This window comes from Urocampus carinirostris, chromosome 10 (genome assembly GCF_059441175.1).
Source record: "Urocampus carinirostris isolate Australia breed hairy pipefish chromosome 10, RoL_Ucar_1.0, whole genome shotgun sequence".
Lineage (NCBI taxonomy): Eukaryota > Metazoa > Chordata > Actinopteri > Syngnathiformes > Syngnathidae > Urocampus > Urocampus carinirostris.
In genome coordinates, this window is record NC_142358.1 from 28222918 (window position 1) to 28237985 (window position 15068).

General features: G+C 38.1%; 1 protein-coding gene across 1 annotated transcript in view; it reads right to left on the reverse strand.

The window, feature by feature from the left end:
- Nucleotides 1-6019: 6019 nt before the first annotated feature.
- Nucleotides 6020-15068, reverse strand: part of LOC148358594 (alpha-2-macroglobulin-like protein 1) — a 67065-nt gene continuing 58016 nt past the window's right edge. The window contains exons 31-36 of the mRNA XM_088346330.1: nt 14876-14994; nt 12906-12996; nt 12761-12829; nt 9522-9627; nt 6717-6758; nt 6020-6527 (exon numbers count right to left, since the gene is read on the reverse strand). Of these exons, the coding sequence (XP_088202456.1) occupies nt 6505-6527; nt 6717-6758; nt 9522-9627; nt 12761-12829; nt 12906-12996; nt 14876-14994 (450 nt within the window). The 3' untranslated portion in view covers nt 6020-6504. The remainder of the gene's footprint in view (nt 6528-6716; nt 6759-9521; nt 9628-12760; nt 12830-12905; nt 12997-14875; nt 14995-15068) is intronic.

Here is a 15068-nt window from a genome sequence, read left to right on the forward strand (position 1 = left end):
ACACGGTCGTGTTCTTTAATTATTTCTTGTTTCGTTTCAATGATCATCATTCTTTTTTTCTCAGATGTCATACCATTTCCCTTCCTGGAACTTATGGTTAAGGTCACAAAAAGTCACAAAATTGCTATAAAATGCAAGAAATACGATCAAAACAAACTGGCTCTGACATCCAGGTATTACACAGGTGGCAAAGTGGCGGCATCAGGTGCCTGATGGTGAGAGGCGCATGCAAAAAGGCTACTGAGCTGCTGGCGGTAAGGATTCACGAGCGATGAGCGGTCACTAGTGGTAGCCTCTGGGACTGCTCGTGAAGTGGATTTTACTTCGTTTAGCAGGCAAGATTACTCAAAAAGAACTCTTTTATCGAAAATCTTGTGTTTAGAGGTGCTTGTATAAAGAGTTACCACAGTAATTCGTACTCAAAGGTGATGCAAAGGCGAGGCTGTTTGAATGCTAAACAGGTCATTAGCAGATAATAGCGGTGTTTCAAGTATTCCTGGAAATGAAGTACTGCATGTGTACCTCGTCCTTCTGAAGTTGGCTGGCGGAGTGTTTGCGCCCGGAGCGAGAACCGGGCCGTTGAGTTTCCCTGCCGCTTCCTTGCTGCACTTCTGCAGTGGCTGATGAAACAAAGTGCAATGATGGAGGCGAGTAGCGTAAGGAGCTCGCCGGATCCCCGTGCGCAACCGAAAACCAAAGCGCCCTTCGCTCGGAAAACAGCAGAGAGGGCCTGAAGTGCTGCGCTTGTCATTTTCCATACGTCAAAGCAAACACACGTGTTCGGCATTCAAGTTGTGGGAAGAGTTTCTGGACAAGTCCGAGCGAGTGACGCCAACTGAAAAATCAAAAACTGTAGACATAGGCTATATTTGCCCCACTTTTAGTCATTCCAACCAAGTATTACCTGTTGTAATATTAAAATGTTCTAACCTTTAACCTTTTTATTATTTCAGCCATTTATTAATTTATTTCACTCATGTATGCACCTCATAATTGTACATACACAATGAGTCCTCATTAATCTCAGTTACGTTCCGAAAAGAAGAAGAAAAATGTGTGAAGTAGAAACAGTTTCTTTTTTTTTGAAAATTATAATACAATTAAATACTCTATTCAAGTCAGTCAAGGGATGTTTGTTTGTATAGCCCTTAATCACAAGGAGTTGCAAAGGGCTGGACAGACCACAGGATATTGATATTGTTGAATAGGTCAACTCATTCCCTTGCACCCTCAATTTTAATTGTGTGAATTGAATTGAAGTTTAATTCTGTTAAATACATGTCCAGGTATTCACAAAAGCGCCTAAAAATAGTAGATACACACGACGAGAGTCCCAGCAGATCACCATAACACCAGTGGTAGCGTGGCCGAGCGGTCTAAAGTGCTGGATTAAGGCTCCAGTCTCTTTGTAGACATGGGTTTGAATCCCACCACTGCCAAAGATTCTTATGATGAATAACTACTGTATGTCAGACTTATTTCATTATCAAAAGTATTGTAGCTTAGGAGTAAAGCCTCGTGAAATTCTTTAACCTTATAATAATAATAATAATAATTTCCTTTGTATTGTCATTCTTTGTAAGAACGAAATGTTATGCGTACTCTTGATGTTAAATTAGGGGTATGTTTTAAACACATGTAATCAAACGGAACTGACAAAAAAATGACTGTACACTCTACATGTAAACATTTATTTATTTACTTTTTACCAATGCATACTCGCTTACGGACAGTTTAGCCAATCTGAAAGCAGAACACGATGCATGATAAAAATCTGTGAAATGGTGACACTGTGAAGGCGTACCGGATTATGAGGCACACCTTCAAATTCCCGGTAATTTATGGTTGTTAAGGTGCGTCTTATAGCACGTATGTAGTTATTTACTTATTTAGTTGTTGTTTTATTCACCTAACATTTCCATGTATCCATTCATGTGGTAGTTAAACAGTCTCTACATTGTTTTAAGAAGTGTTCTAATTTACTGGTGAAGGGGAGGCCTTGAGTCTTGTCTTGATTCTTGTCAAGGAATCAGTCTGGACAAAGGACTGGTGTGTAGTTGCGATTTGGGGACATTTCCACTGACTTATGTTTCTTTTTGTTTTAGCCTGTCGTGTTCCGCCCCTCTTGTATATGCATGATGTTCAGCATTTTGCAAGTGCATTTTTGAAACCAATACAGCCAATAAATAAATTCATAAAACACAAACTGTTACAAATAGTGTAAATCTTGGCTAACATTTGATTTTTACATTTTGAATTGACAAGATAAGTTTTACAATTGCTCTCAAAATGCCTTCATTTTTTGCCTAGGGGATGGGAGAAATCATGTTGTTATAATTTTTGCTGGTTTTTGTGTAGTAATATTTTGTTGTATTTATGTAGTTATATTACATTATATCCCTAACCTACCTTCTAATAATTTGAGAAAAAATATTTTGTACTTAAAATTAGATAAATGATGTGCCAGATTTTTTATTTTGTTTTGAATTACAATTAGAATTTTCTTTGTCTTTGATGAGAACATACGTTAGTTACCATTGTTTACGACATTAGACGTTGCACCCCAGGATAAACACGTCATAAAAGACTGACAATTTTTTTAATAATAATCATAATAATTATTATTATATAATATTGAAATAAAAATAATGGACAGAATAATATTAGGACGAATAGGCAAATATTTACAAGGTAGAGCTTTCAGTAGCCTAGATGGTAAGGCGCCCGCTTTGAGACTGGGAGGTCGGTGGTTCGCGCCCCGGCCGAGTCATTCCTAAGACTTAAAAAGTGGTCGGCGGCGCCCTCTGTTGGCTGCGGCTGCATCGGCTCGCTACAACGGGTCAGGTGCAATCGACATTTCGTTCTGTGTACATTGTTACACAGAATGACAATACAAGGAAATTATTATTATTATTATTATTATTTGAGACTGGTTGTAAGTACATTGAAACAATATGAAAACTAAAAATGAAAACTATTGCAATGACATTTAAAAGCAATACATTTCCAACAAAACAACTGACACATAAAATATGAGTACATACCCTACTTACGGACGAGATGGGTTCGTAAGTTGAATTAGTTCATAAATGTGAATTTCCCTGAGGGGATGAATAAAGTATCTATCTATCTATCTATCTATCTATCTATCTATCTATCTATCTATCTAAACTGATTCGGTGCCATATTTTGTATGTTTAAGGTTTATATAAGTATGTTTAAGGCTTGTTTAAGTAACCTGTATTATTTTGTACTAAAAAATAAATGTTTCATAAAATAATGTGCTCTATAAAGATAAAGTTAAGTTTAACTTACTTTTGGAAGATGCGCTTCAAGAGGTCCTTCTCCGTGGAATAAAAGTGGCCGAAAAAAAGTATTCCAACCATTTTTTTCTACTGCATCAAGCTTTCTAATTCCACTTTTATTTCAAAAGAAATGGTCCGCCTCTTGTTTACACTTTACACCATATTGAATGGATGCACGAGATATTAAACACTAAAAACGTCAAAGTTTTTAGCACGCTAGAGATACAGTACACGGAATAATAATACATACAATGCACACGAACTAGGAAGTAGAAGGCGGATTTCTTCTTCGGGGTGGATGCAGCGAAAAGAAGCATTACAGTAATTTACAGTAATGTCCTGTACTCAGAAAAAGGTGCACACAATACAAAATCTAACTTACAGCAATGTCCGGATATTTTTCGACATCCCAAAATAATGTTCACATCTACCATTTTACGTAAGTCGAACGGTCGTTAGTAGGAGAGCGTCTGTATGATTTCTATTTTTATAGATAGGATAGATTTATGTATATTTTTCCACAGTATTATGTGCTTGTCAAAGGTGGTGATGACTCTGGGAAAGAAACTGTCCCTGAGCATGTTAATCCTGGTTTTAAGGGACCTGTAGCACCTACCAGAGGACAGCAGGTTTAAGAGGTGGTGCCTGGTTTGGCAGGAGTCCTTTATCATGTCTTTGGCTTTGTTGCAGTATCCAGGCCAGCAATGTTCTCAAGATTGGGCAGGGAGCAGCCGATGATCTTCTGGGCTGTGTTGATAACTCTCAGTAAAGTTTGTTTACCTGTATTACCTCAGTAGTTCAATTTAATAATAGCGATCTGCTGATCCCTACTGATATCGGAAAATACTAAAAGTACTCTGCTGTTAACTGAAATAAATCATGGATATTCAATAACTAACACTTTTGGACAACGTCATTTTTTTGCCAACACCAAGATAACGTTTGGAAATTTACTTTGGCAAACTGAGTAAGTTCTCACGGCATATGAGTTCTGAAAAACCGCTCTATAACCTGAGTTCATGTCTAATCGTGCTCATTAGAAAGCTTCCAGGGAGCTCAGACGACCTCAAATCCCCATCTCGGATTTATGTGTCAGTGTGCTTTGTTTGATCTGTTGATTCTGCTTGTTCCCTCGGCTCTTCCCCTTCTCTTTGGACCTGAGGGGAATGCCATGCGTAGAATACCACTATATAAGATATAAAAACACAATGCCTTTATTGTCAGACCCAAACCAGTTGTGTCTAAACTACAGGGGCAATCTGTGGCCCACCACCTAAGCTTTAGAAGCCCAGAGCATTTACTGCAAATGTGTATTGTTTAAACGTATTGTATACATAAACAGGCTTTTTCTTATATATCTAAATAAGCTATACAAGGTAACCACAGGTTCTCAAACATGCAAATTATGAGGAAATAGTACATGTTTTTGCATAAAATACATATATTCAATCTGTATATTCCAATTATTTTCCGAGATAATGCTTTTTGAAGACAGCCTGTCTTTTCTTTGAAATACTGAGTTGTGACATCATCAAAGTTACACCAGCACACTTGCAAGCCAGTCACTGTATTGTTTTACGAGTCAAAGAGGTTAGCGTGTTTTTAGTGGAGTTCTGGTAGTTTTTGCAATGTGTCGCAGGTTGTTGTCATAATGTATGGCTCATGGTGTTACACTTTTTTGCTGGCCAAAAGACGTAAACTTGGCATTACTGAACGACACACAAGTGTGTAAAGGCCCAGTTTATGCATACTTGATGCCTGCCCTGTATCTAAAAAAGGAGTTTTGTGCTAAAATTATTCGCAAATACACTAAATACTGAGAAATGTGCTTGGATAGGGAATAAACAATACATATAGAGAAGGTTTATGGGATCAATGCAGTACAAAATCAATATTTTTTAACAATGTGGAATCAAATATCAGACTCATGCAAGCGCTGGTTACTTCCATCTGCCTTTATGCTAGCACGTCATGGACTCTAACAGCAAAAGTGTAACAGAAAATCCAGGCCTTGGAGATGCAATGCTTCAGGAAACTTGTAGACATTAGCTACTTAGCCCATGGCACAAACGAAACGGTGTGCAACACCATTAGAGGGCCCATTGGACCCTACGAAGAGCTATCAACTGTGCGCAGATGGACATGGTATGGTCATGTCACAACATCATCAGGACTGACCAAGATAGTTCTCCAGGGCACAGTCCAACCTGGCAGGAGGAGAGGAAGACCCAAAAAGAACTGAGCTGACAATATTAAAGAATGGACTGGTACCAACTTTGCCACGACCCAAGAACAGGCTGTCCAGAGTTGCCTGCTCATTGGACCCTGAAACCCATGCGGTTAAGGAAAATGTGAACCATGTGTTACTTCAATGATGTCACAGTTCAACATGAAACAATACAGAGGGGTCAACTTTGGGATTAAATGAATCGAGTCTCCCTGGGGCGTGGAATATTTTGCAACATATTTGCATAATTGTGGAACACTAGATGTTTTGTGACAAACTGAAAAAAAAACACTGTTTCGTTATACCTTTAACTATTTCCTTTGCAAAACCTTTGCAAGCGTTTAGCATACTTGACACTACCCAGCTAGGCCATTAGCCTTCCTGGGCATTAAGCAAACAAGATTGCTGATGCTGAGTGATTCATGGATTAAAACTTTGCGATGAGGCATTTGAAATTGTGTTTAAAAACATACAAATACACATCATTATTTTCTTGGTTGTTGTTTTATTCCATGACTGACATCTGAATAAGTATGCTAATTAAGTGCTACTTCACAAAAGGTAATGCAACATACTCAACACTCCCATCCATGTCATATGCAGTTGCCCTCATTTTTCAACATTTTTTTTACATCATTATTCGTGCGTTGAATGTATCACTTTGAGTTAAATAGAATATGAACGGACCATTCTTATTGAAACGGTTACAGACAACCGTCTGGTCTTCTTGGTTCCAGTGGGTTAAAATTGATTGAAACAAAAAAAAAAAAATCCAGTGTTGAGGCAAGCCAGCTATAACTAAAAAATAAATCCAGAAATTGAAAATGGAAAAACTCAGAGAAGGAAATGGTTTCAATCATAATTACAAAGATTCCCTTCAAATACAAACAGTCGAGGCAAAAAATACAAGTTAACAAGTGTGATGAACAAATCGTCTTCCGGGTTAAGTCTGAGTCGTCCCCTTGATGTTCATTAAAGCTGGTTGATCACGTCATCTGAAACATTAAAACACATTTTTACAACAGTATCAAAATGATCAGCTATTTTTAAAAACACATGTTTCCTAATTGTCCCATGTGAAACAATACAATTTTCTAAGAATTATGTCAAAAATAAGAAAAATATCCAAATCAACAACAAAAATCTGAGAGCAGAAAACATATTTCTTTATTGTTTTGACTTACTCTCTGCACAGGGGGATGTGTACTCTGTCACAGCTTCATCACCTGCAAATAGGATAAGTTCATGTAAACCAGGGGTGCCAAATACAAATGGAGGGAGGGCCGTATAGAAAATTTGGCTACTAGCTGAGAGTCTCACTAATCAAATGTTGACGTTTGTTAAAATCATAAGGAATGGTGCTGTGGTTCCCAACTGGTCTGAATTGAGAATCCACCATCTCACCCCAATTACAGCTCACAAACTAAATCAATAAAAATCCACTTAAAAAGAAATCCATTAAATAATTGTGCAGTTTATCGTGCAGATAAAAGAAGATAATAACTTCCAAGTACTGTATTTTCTGTACTATAATCGTCAGAACCAGAACAGAACAGGACCCAATCGCGTGACGTTCTCACACAAGCCTTTTATTTTATGGGAAACGGGGTGTCATGCACGTTAGGAAGCCGGTCTGGCGTGGAAGGACAGAAAGCCAGAGACCGACGAGATCGATAACGAATCAGGGTAACAAAAATAAACAGGAGAAACTAGACAGGACCCAAAACTGGAGAAACTAACCACCAGGACAAAAATAGACGGAAAACAAAACCGGAACCCGAAATTAAACAGTACAAAAATAAATGGGAACAATATCGGACTGGAGATATCACAGGAAAACAGGATCGAGTCAGAACCCACGTCTTGTGGGGCAGAAGTTTATATGACGGGCTAACCCTGAAGCAAGATAACGCTGAACTTTATATAAACAGAAACTCAATCTCTCAACGAGCCGCAGTTGGCACCACACGGGCGGAGCCAATTGGGCACCATGGCAACTGTGACGCACACGGGAGGGGCCAATTGGGCACCACGGCAATCGTGATACACACAGGCGCGGCCAATTTGACAATAATGCACAACCTCAAAACCGAAAATTGGCTAAAAGTGCTGTAGAAAATAATGGGTGTGTATTATTACACAAGGTTATACAGTACATTTTAAAATCTGCGCAATGTTTGATCAATTGATAATCATCAATGGCTCAAATTTTATTTTGTTTCATGCAAAGGGATTTAAACTCGGGTTGTGGCAGTGAGGATGCTGATGCTTCACCACTAGACCATTGGTGGTAGAGATTAGGAGTGGGGAAAGCGATCCAAACATTTACATTATCAATACTACTCAAGTAAGGATCAGTTCTACTGACTTGGAATCGACACTTCACCCCTCCAACAATTTTCTCAAAGCGTAATCCTTTTCTCTCTCATCCAGCACCCTCGGTCACTCCCAAGTCTATGCCTATTTGTGTGACTGACAGGCACACTTTCAGCATTTCTACCTACCTGGCCTGCTCCTGCATCTTGCCTGCCAGGCATTTTTCTTGTACCCTATGAATACCATGCTTTTGTACTGCTTTTGGAGTTGAGTCATGGTTGGACATTGCTTAAGCTCTGCGCCAACCCGTTCCACAGCTATACTTGACATATAGAAAGTGAAAACTTGTTTTAGATTATTTGCTCCTCTTACATTATAATCCCCATCTCAACTTATTTATTGCTTTGTACATGATTTGTGCCGTTTTAAAGTAAACCAGAGTAGTGTATTTTGATATGTTTGATCTTCAGAAAAGTGCATTTCTGTGAGGTTTGTAACCAGCACGATGGGTTATCCTCATGGCCCTCTTTTGGCTTATTGATAGTGATTGTAGAGTACATTCATAAGTGTATTCCCAAACGTCTGCACAGTAATTTAAATAGGGAAAAAGCAGTGTGTTGTAAAGAAGCCAGGGATTTATGGCCCCGAATATATTTTGCCTTGCCCAGTACTGAGATGGTTGTTGACAGTTTGTTCTGTACATGTTTTGAGAGAGATTTCCCGTTTAATTTGTCTTCTGTTATTACTCCAAGAAATTTTATTTTATGTACTCTTTCAATAACCTCATATTCTACTTGCACATGCATTATAGTTAAGTAAGTAATTTGATGTATGTTTCTTTGCTTTTGTGCTGCTACCAAGTTACCATTACTTTCTCTACTTTGATTGTGCACAGTTGCTTTTTAGTTTGGCTCAATGTTCATTATTTTGACTACTGTATTACGTTGTTTTGATTATCATCAACTCTTGAAATCAATGTCACTATTGACCAATCATGTTGCCGTTCTTTGATGGCCACACCTTTAGGGCTGAACTGCTTTTTGTAACCTTGAAGATGTAAATAAGTGAAGGTGTTCTCGTGGGGGTTTCAGAAGGGGGGGTTTAACCCCTTATCTGAAGGCTTCCACCTGTGATCTCTTTTCTCTCTATTTTACTCAAGTTTAAATTTAACAACAAGTGTCCCTATTACAATTACCGAATATCATGATTTCAGTTTTCTCTTAATTTCATGAGAACTTGTTTCTAACGAACAAGTTATAAAATATGAAACATTTTTAGTTCTTAAAATCTTTTTTTCTATGTTTATCGTGAAAATAAATTAACTCACGGGGGAAGTGTCGATTATTCGATGATCAAGTCATTTTCAAGCAAAAAGTATTGGTTTAAGATCGGTATTGAACAAGATTACCGTGCATTACCTGGATCAGAGTAAAATTCCCAGTACTACCAGCCCACAGAAGGCATTAGAAATTGTCTTATTATCGTACCATTTTTACTCACAATGCCAGAAACATTAATTTGCATGACACATTCTGTTCGGTTAAACAGTCTTTCCACTTTTTTACCTGTGTTTCAATAACCTCTCAGTTTAATATGTATACAAACGTAAAAGTCTGTATAGTATTTTATTAAAAGATAATTGGAAAGATGACCAAAGCAGAAGAGGGTCTTACTTGTCTGGTAGTAGTCGTAGACTTTGACTACAGCTGCTTTCAGGTTCCTGACAGGCAGTTCCTGCTCAAGAGCCATGCTATATACCACAATTTCACCTTTCTTCAGCTGAAAACACAAAACAAACACAGCTGAAGATTCTACTGCAGGCCTGTCCAGTGATAAAGCAAAATCATAATTAAAAAAAACACAATGATTTTGTTTTGTTTGTACTCGGCAAGTTATTTTTGATTCCCATATTTGGGGACTTTTAAGCATAACTTAAATTGAGAACACTTGATAGCCACCCTGCATCCCCTTCCCAAACAAAAAGCTTAAGTCTCAAACTCAATGTACTTCAGGGCAGCCAGGACTAGGGTCTGAGCGAGGTTGGGCCAAATCAGGTTTTCGAAGAAAGAAACTCACCGAGAGTCACTTGTCAGATGCATCTAATGCCATTTAAGGTTCAGTCCAACAGCAGTGACTATCTCCTGCAACCCCCTTGTTCCGCATTTTAATTTGGACAAAATATTTTGCGATCAGTGTTGCAAAAAACAATAAATCGAAATGGCTAAATTGTTCAAACTTATAGTATGTGATGTGAACAAACTGCCGTGCGTCAAACAAGACAATTGCTAGCCAAACAAGCAGATGCACATTGATCTTAAAGATTGTACATTTTGAGTGCCGACTAACTAATTAGCACGGAGGTAGCATCCTGATCAAACTCACACGGGCCAAACTAACATTATGCTTTCATATTATGGCAGGGGCCCTAAACTATCATAATGGAGACTCGTCCTTTACCTGTAGTTTATTTAAATTCACCAGGAGCCTCCTGGTAATTAAAGTACTGTGAATTCCAGACTACAAGCCTCAACATTACTTCTCATTTTAAACACTTTGACTTTGAATATGCTTCAATACGGTGCAGTTTATTTTTCTACGAGGCGGATGGTCGCAAGGGAGACAGTGGCAATTTCGAATGGGCGCTGGGTCCTTTTTGTGGATCTCCCCAGCCTCAATACTTGTCACAGGCCTACGTCAACACGGCGGTGCTCATCGCTCTGAATGGTGACACAGCTGGTTTTGAACTGATGCAGACCAGGGTAAACCGAATGTTTGATTGATGCGATTTCTGCCAAGTGCTCTGAATGCCAAAGTGAAGAAATTCAGTAAAGCGTGGGTAAACAGTGCGAAAAACTATGACTCCCTTCGGTAGCCAAATGCTTCGTCATCTACTTTTTGACGCGCATGAATTAATTAACGAGATTCCCACTTTCCCTTTGAACTAAGATCACGGTCTTGGCAGAATCAGAAAGGAAATATCTCAGAAAAGTAACACATTGTGTCGTGTTTAAGTCACTCCTTTGCAAACTGTGACTGCAACTTAAATCTCAATCAACTAGCGAAAAAATTCATGTCACATAAATGCTTGGAATCTTACTTACAAGGAAAGTCGACTGATTGAATATTTTAGCAGCAGGTGAAAAATGATCAGATATATGTTTTTCTGAATATGACGTCTCAGGTTTTGGCCCAATACAAACCCAAGAAGCATTATGTGGCTATTTTAAAGGAACCGTGCATATTATTTTGTGCCTCCTAGTGTTTAAAAAAATCATTAAAAAACTATATTGAAATTAATATCAGCAAAAAGGAGGGTAACGAGGACAGCAGAGAAAATAATCGGGACTACACTTCCCTCCATTCAGGACATTGGCCAGAAGCGCTGCCTATCCCATGCTAAGAACATTACCGGGGACCCCTCTCACCCCCATCATGGACTGTTCACTCTGCTAGCCTCTGGGAAGAGGTACTGCAGTGTGCGGTGCAGGACCACCAGGGTCCGCAATAGTCTAGTCCCCCTGGACATTAGACTGTTAAATGGTCAATCTAACATATAGTTAACTTAAATCTAAACGGCTGCTAATCTGACTTTTTGCACTACTGGCAGTTTTTTATAGCTTGCCACTCCTTGCACATTGCTCTCTGCACTATTGTAATTACAGCGTTATTGTTACAGTGTTAATGTTACTGTGTACCTGACTTGTTAACCTGACTGCCCATTTTGCACATCTGGTTAGCTACTCTTCTTGCACTATCGGCACTATGGTAAAATACTATACGTAGCCAAAATACAATACAACTTTATTTATATCTGTACATTCAAGGAAACTGTGGGGGTCAGATGCATCGACATTTCGTTCTGTATACACGTGTACTAGAATGACAATAAAGTAGATCTGAATCTGAATCTGTAAACGTGCATATTTTTAAATACTTGAAAGTAAATAATTTTGTATTTATCTTACAAAACATGAGGCTTACTCAGATGGAGCTGACATAACTATCCGCCATCTTGGTGTTGTAGGTACCCAAAAACCGAAAAACTCATTTCGCAAAAAAATTTCAAGAAAAATGGTGCACTTTGGTAACTTTGGATCTCTGTAGTTTGTATTCTTCCTTGTACTCTTTAGGACTTGTTTTGTTTGCCCAAGACAAATCATAGACAGTGGTCAAATATTATACAGTGTCCCTTAAAATCAACTGTAGGAGTTTGGCTTATACGATTGTCAGGACCAGAACGGAAAGAGGACCCACTTGCGTAATGTTTCTCGCAAGTTATTTCATGGTAAAAGTAACTAGTTGACAGGAAAAGGAACTATTTCCGTTACTCTGAACAGAAGTTGTTGTATGTCAAAGAATTTAAAATTTTCTGAACAGTATCTGAGTCTGATAGAAGAATAGACAGGTAGTTGTGTTATAGAACCTTTTAATATTTATTGCGCTTCACCAGCAATATATTTATCCTACACTTGAAGTGCAATAAATATAAATACTAAACAGTAAAATAACCACCAGCAGTAAACAATATAGAGTTTACTCAACCAAACAAAAATAATGAAAAAAAGAAACAAGAATTACAATAACAAAACCAAAAATGAGAGATAAAAGAAGAAAAAAGAAGAAACTTTCCATTTTTAGTTGATTTTTTTAAAGTAACGCACGGCTTTTGACCATCAGTAATGGTGACGGCATTGTAATGGCGAAACAAATAATTAGTTAGGTTACCCTTTTACCGAAAAAATAACGTCGTTTCATAACCCCTAGGGGCGCCCCATTATTTCAGAACCACTGAGTTACAGAGACAAAATAATCGTGAAAACCACCTAAGATATGAAACACTGTTTTATTTCAGAACTCTCACATTCATTTGCATCCAAATTATTCTGTGAAGAAACAATAGAAAAATACATACCCCATCCAAGTAGATGTTGATGTAACCTTCCTCCAGATCCACACGTTTCACCGAGCGGTCATACTTTAACTAAACATCACATAGCCAACAGTTTAAATCGCGGCTAAAGTATTAGAAAGTATACGGAGAAAAAAATTGAGCTTACCGACTCCAGAGAACGCTCCTCCAGAATGTGTCCAGACAGGAGTTTGATGTTAATAATGACCATGTTGGTTTCCTCTCTCCTACCCTGATAGCTGCAATCAGAAAATGCTTTTATCTGTACTAAATAACAGATTTTTGATACATTTTGGAAAATTGAAGGATGGACTTTCAATACTTTGCATGTTCATTTGACAACGAAGGGTAAAATAAATTCTCAAGTGAGGCAGTTCCGTTGAGGTTTTTATAAGATCTATGCATCCATTATCTGCACCACTTATCCTCAGTAGGGTCACGGGGGTGCTGGAGCCCATCCCAGCTATCTCTGGGCAGTGGGCAGGGGACACCCTGAACTCGTTGCTAGCCAGTTGCAGGGAACACAGAGATAGACAACTCACTCGCTCATTCACACCTAGGAACAATTTGGACCGACCAATTAACCTGAAATGCAAGTTTTCTTTTTTTGGGAATGAGGGAAGAAGCCGGAGTAAACCCCTGGAAGCACGGGGAGAACATGCAAACTTCACACAGGAAGGTTTGATCCCATAACCTCAGAACTGTGCCACACAGGTGCTAACCACTCAGCCGTTCATTTTTATAACGATATAAAGAAATACAAAAGAATGAAACACAATATATAGAAATTAAATACAGAATAAAGCTGTAATGGTTTCACATGTGTGCTTTCAAATTGACTAATAATCCTTTAAATACTAAAACATGGCTTGCTATCACAAAAATTCAACTTAAGTTAGTGGAAAATCCCCAAAGTCCCACCTGGAGTCTGGTATTTATACGTGAATAATTACACTCTATTTTTAAGAATAATCAGGATATGGACTGATGACGACTCAATTAAAGACATAAATGACTGAAATATTAGACATGTATAACTGAAAACTCATACAACACTACCTATCTATGCAGTAATTAATTTGAATAATACAACAAAATGCAAAAAGAAGGCACAATACGTACACAAACTCCAATAAACATTACTTTTGTGGGAAATTACTAAATCAGTTTGTTAAAAACATGTGTTGAGGTTTTTTGAGTTTTTCCTTGCCTTCATGCAGGTTTTAGATTATGGTATGGTGTAATAATAGACTGTGGTTTGCAATAATCTGTGGTCGGTGCAGCCCTTTGAGACTCCTTGTGATAGATGGCTATACAAATAAACATGACCTGACATGACTATTTGTGCTGATCTCTAAAAGGAGTAGTACACATCGTTGGGAGAGAGATTTAGTCTCTTGGCAATTCCTCGCTTGGATTAGCCTTCCTTTCGTAGAACAATAACAGACTGTTGGGTTTCGCGTGAAAGTTATTTTTCTGAAAGTTTAACCACAAACAAAAATGTGATGCTCCTAATACTCGACTATCTCAAAGTAAGGTAAGTTTTATTGCTTATCTAGCCAACTAAATGGTTTTCAGCTGTAATAACACAATTGCTTAAACATGGGTTTCCTAATCTTCCATTAGCCTTCTAAAGCAATTAGCAAACACAACATACTAATAGAACACTGGAGTGCTGGCTGCTGGTAATGGGCCTCTATACACCTATATAGATATTCCAATAAAACTGGACATTTGCAGCTAAAATGGTAATTTACATTGTTTATAATGTATAGGGTTGATTTCTGGTTTCATGATACCTTCATTTGGAAAAAAAAAACTGTTTTTTTTTTCTCCAAAATTAAGTACATTTCTAAGCGACCCCTAACTTTTGATCGGTAGTGTAACAGTTGCAACAATCAATGTATTTGTTAAAATCAACATTTTCAATACAAAAAAATGAACAATGCTTGACTATCTTTCTCATCTTTTTTTAGTTTTTTTTCATAGAAAATGCAACTTTAGTCATTTGCCTGCATCTGGCGGAGTAAAGTACGTAATTTTTCCGGTTACATGTTTTAAGGGCAAGATATTCAACGACTGTCATAAAGATTATAGCGGAGGTGTGCACACGATTACCTGGCATGGACGTAGAGGATGAGCTGCGGCTTGCTGGATTTGCAGTTCGACATGGTGGAAGTGGTGAGATTGAAGGCAGAAAAGTCAGGAGGAGGGGGGATATTGTAATGCATGGAAATCTGTCAAGGGACAGCAACAATAGAATTAGGACTGTATCTGATCATCAGACTCTTAAACGGCTGCCGATCGAACA